This window comes from Bison bison, unplaced genomic scaffold, assembly GCF_000754665.1.
Source record: "Bison bison bison isolate TAMUID 2011002044 unplaced genomic scaffold, Bison_UMD1.0 scf7180017864148, whole genome shotgun sequence".
NCBI classification, from domain to species: Eukaryota; Metazoa; Chordata; class Mammalia; order Artiodactyla; family Bovidae; genus Bison; species Bison bison.
Window position 1 is genome coordinate 1,926,027 of NW_011494720.1, and position 2,768 is coordinate 1,928,794.

Consider the following 2,768-nt stretch of genomic DNA (forward strand, 5'->3'; position numbering starts at 1 on the left):
CACTCAGCAGGGGGCGCCTCTCCTACTGGGAAGGTGGCACTTACAAGCCCCATATCCTCATCCTCCAAGCACCTTCCCCCTAGAGGAAGGAATTTGCATCCACAGCTTCCGTATTTGTTGTTGTGCTTAGTTGTGTCCAACTCTTGGCAACCCTGTGGACTGTAGCCCACCAGGCTCTTCAGTCCATGGAATTCTCCAGGCAAGACCACTGGAGTGGGTTGCCATGCCCTTCTCCAGGGGATCTTCCCCACCTAGGGATCAAACCTGCGTCTCCAACATTGCAGGCAGATTCTTCACCATCTTAACCAAGGAAGCCATATACAAGCTCAGAAAAAGCTCTGATTTTCCAGTGCGAGGCTAATGCTATCCAAAGGAATCGAGTGACCCGATTGTCTAATTTTAGTCTGAAGACTACCTGTGGCTCCAAGAGCAGGGGTTTACTACCAGAAGAAAGGCAAGAGGGCACACTTGGCGATGAAAAACAGCACTTCCCAGGGTCCTTTCGCCCTTCCTATCATAAACCTTTCAGCTGAGCCTGAAAAGTACGAAGGCCCCAAGCCTGACCTGAAGTGTAGCAGCAGATTAAGTCCTACCTGCAAATGTTACCTGTCAATCACTTAGTAAATCCCTTTTACTCACTCTGTGCATCTCACCTAGGGTGTCACGTGTCTTCTGAGAGTTTCCATTATAAGACTGGATGTGGAGTCGGCACACTGGGGTTATTCTCAACTCTGCTCTGTCCCGTTGAGTTCACTCCACAAGTTAATACAGTTTTTTTGCACTTTGGTTTCTTCGTGTGAAATGGAGCGATAATGCTGCCTTCCTGGAGCTGTCATCAGCGTTAACAGGATAGTTAGCACTGGCGAAAGGCCTGTCAGAGAAGAGATGGCTGGTATGACTGTCACGGCCCCAAAGCAAGCAGAGCCTTTCTAGGAAATCTGGATGACAAACCCTGGAAACTGACTCACACACAGGAGGTGACATGAGTTTCCTAGACACATGCTCTCAGACATGTATATTCATGAGGAGTTTGCATAGTTGCCTGGACCAAACAGATCCTCCACTTCTCAGTGGTTGGGCGTGGAGGGTGGGGGCTTCAGAGGGGCACTGTCTCAGTATCACCCCTTATCCTCTTTGAGTTTCTCTCTCTCTTTCTCTGCACATTCAGGAGTGTACACATTTCTGTCCAGCACTCTGAGGTCTCTGGAAGAGAAGGACCACATCCACCGCGTCCTGGACAAGATCACAGACACCTTGATCCATCTGATGGCCAAAGCAGGCCTGACTCTGCAGCAGCAGCACCGGCGTCTGGCCCAACTCCTCCTCATCCTCTCTCACTTCAGGCACATGAGGTGAGGCCTCCTTGGGTTTCTCTCGCAGCAAAGATGTAAGGGAATCCAGCCCCCAACCCTGTGTGGCAGCAGGCCCAGGAAGGGCTGACGCCTGCGTACAGATAACACACTTGGGGCAGTTCTGGGCCCACGACGAGCGTGAACACCATGGGAGGATGGAGGAGAGAGGCCCCGAATCTGTCTGGGGTGTGGGCGGGCGTCAGAGAAGGCTTCGCAGGGGAAGCGCTAACTCATGCTCAGTTTGGAGCCCATGCAGCATCTTACGCGGGGGGCACAGTGTGCGGCGTGCAGGTCAGGGGAAGGGTTGTTCTTTGGTTGTTCACTTTGTCCCTGCCAGTCATGGGCAGTCTGTGAGCACACTTGTCCTCAGAAGGCACTGGGCACATCTGTTACAGCTCCTGTGTCACACTCTTCTTACTTACAGGTGTAAATTCTAAATGAGACACTCTGGGTCCAAACCCTCATGGATGGTCAACCTCGACTCTTCTAGCCCTCTCAAACCATTTTTGTCGCCCCCTTTGCCATGATCCAAGTCCAAGCCCCCATTATTTCCTCCTAGATGTCTGTCCCAGCTGCCTAACCTATCTCTCCAGATTTAATTTCAGATCCATTAACAGCCTTTCTGATCGACTCTCCACGGTAGAGCCAGTGTGATCATTCTGATACCAAATCTGATCGCACTGTTTTCCTACTTAAAGCCTTGAAATGGCTTCCCATTGCTTTTAGATGAAAATATAAATCCATTTATTTTGCTTCCATTACTTCTTATCCTCTGCTGCTGCTGCTACTATTCTTTAGTTGTTAAGTCGTCTCCAACTCTTTGCAACTCCAGGGACTGTAGCCCACCAGCCTCCTCTGTCCATGAGATTTCCCAGGCAAGAATACTGGAGTGGGTTGCCATTTCCTTCTCCAGTGCATGAAAGTGAAAAGTGAAAGTGTAGTCACTCAGTCGTGTCCGACTCTTATCGACCCCATGGACTGCAGCCCACCAGGCTCCTCTGTCCACGGGATTTTCCAGGCAAGAATATTGGAGTGGGGTGCCATTGCCTTCGTCATCTGCTCCCTTCAAGGGGCTGTGCTTTGAGCAGGACAAGTTGGCTTCTGCAGTGCTCACTTGATAGAGCATCCATCGCTGCAGTCTCGAGACAAGACTGCTCCATCCTGCCTTCCGTTTGTTTTCAATACTTCTCACCTCTTATCACTCACCTTCCTTGTCTCCTGAACTCCCAACTTGAAGCGTCTGGATTCTTTCAGTTGCAAGACACAGAAATCCAACTCACACTATCTTAAGCAAACAGGACATTTATGGATCTGTGTGTTTAAAAGGATATGATGGAAGCTTTAAGGTCAGATGGAAGATGTAGGGACGAGGACCTTATGAGGGGAACCGCGATTTCTCCCCTCCCTCCCCGCCCC

At 50.4% G+C, this 2,768-nt stretch overlaps 1 protein-coding gene across 1 annotated transcript in view; it reads left to right on the forward strand.

Moving 5' to 3' along the window:
• ESR1 (estrogen receptor 1) overlaps positions 1-2,768 on the forward strand; it is a gene marked incomplete at its 5' end in the record, with an annotated part of 286,022 nt that overhangs the window by 278,145 nt on the left and 5,109 nt on the right. Inside the window, one exon of the mRNA XM_010840906.1 lies at positions 1,169-1,352. Coding sequence (XP_010839208.1) covers positions 1,169-1,352 — 184 coding nt within the window. The remainder of the gene's footprint in view (positions 1-1,168; positions 1,353-2,768) is intronic.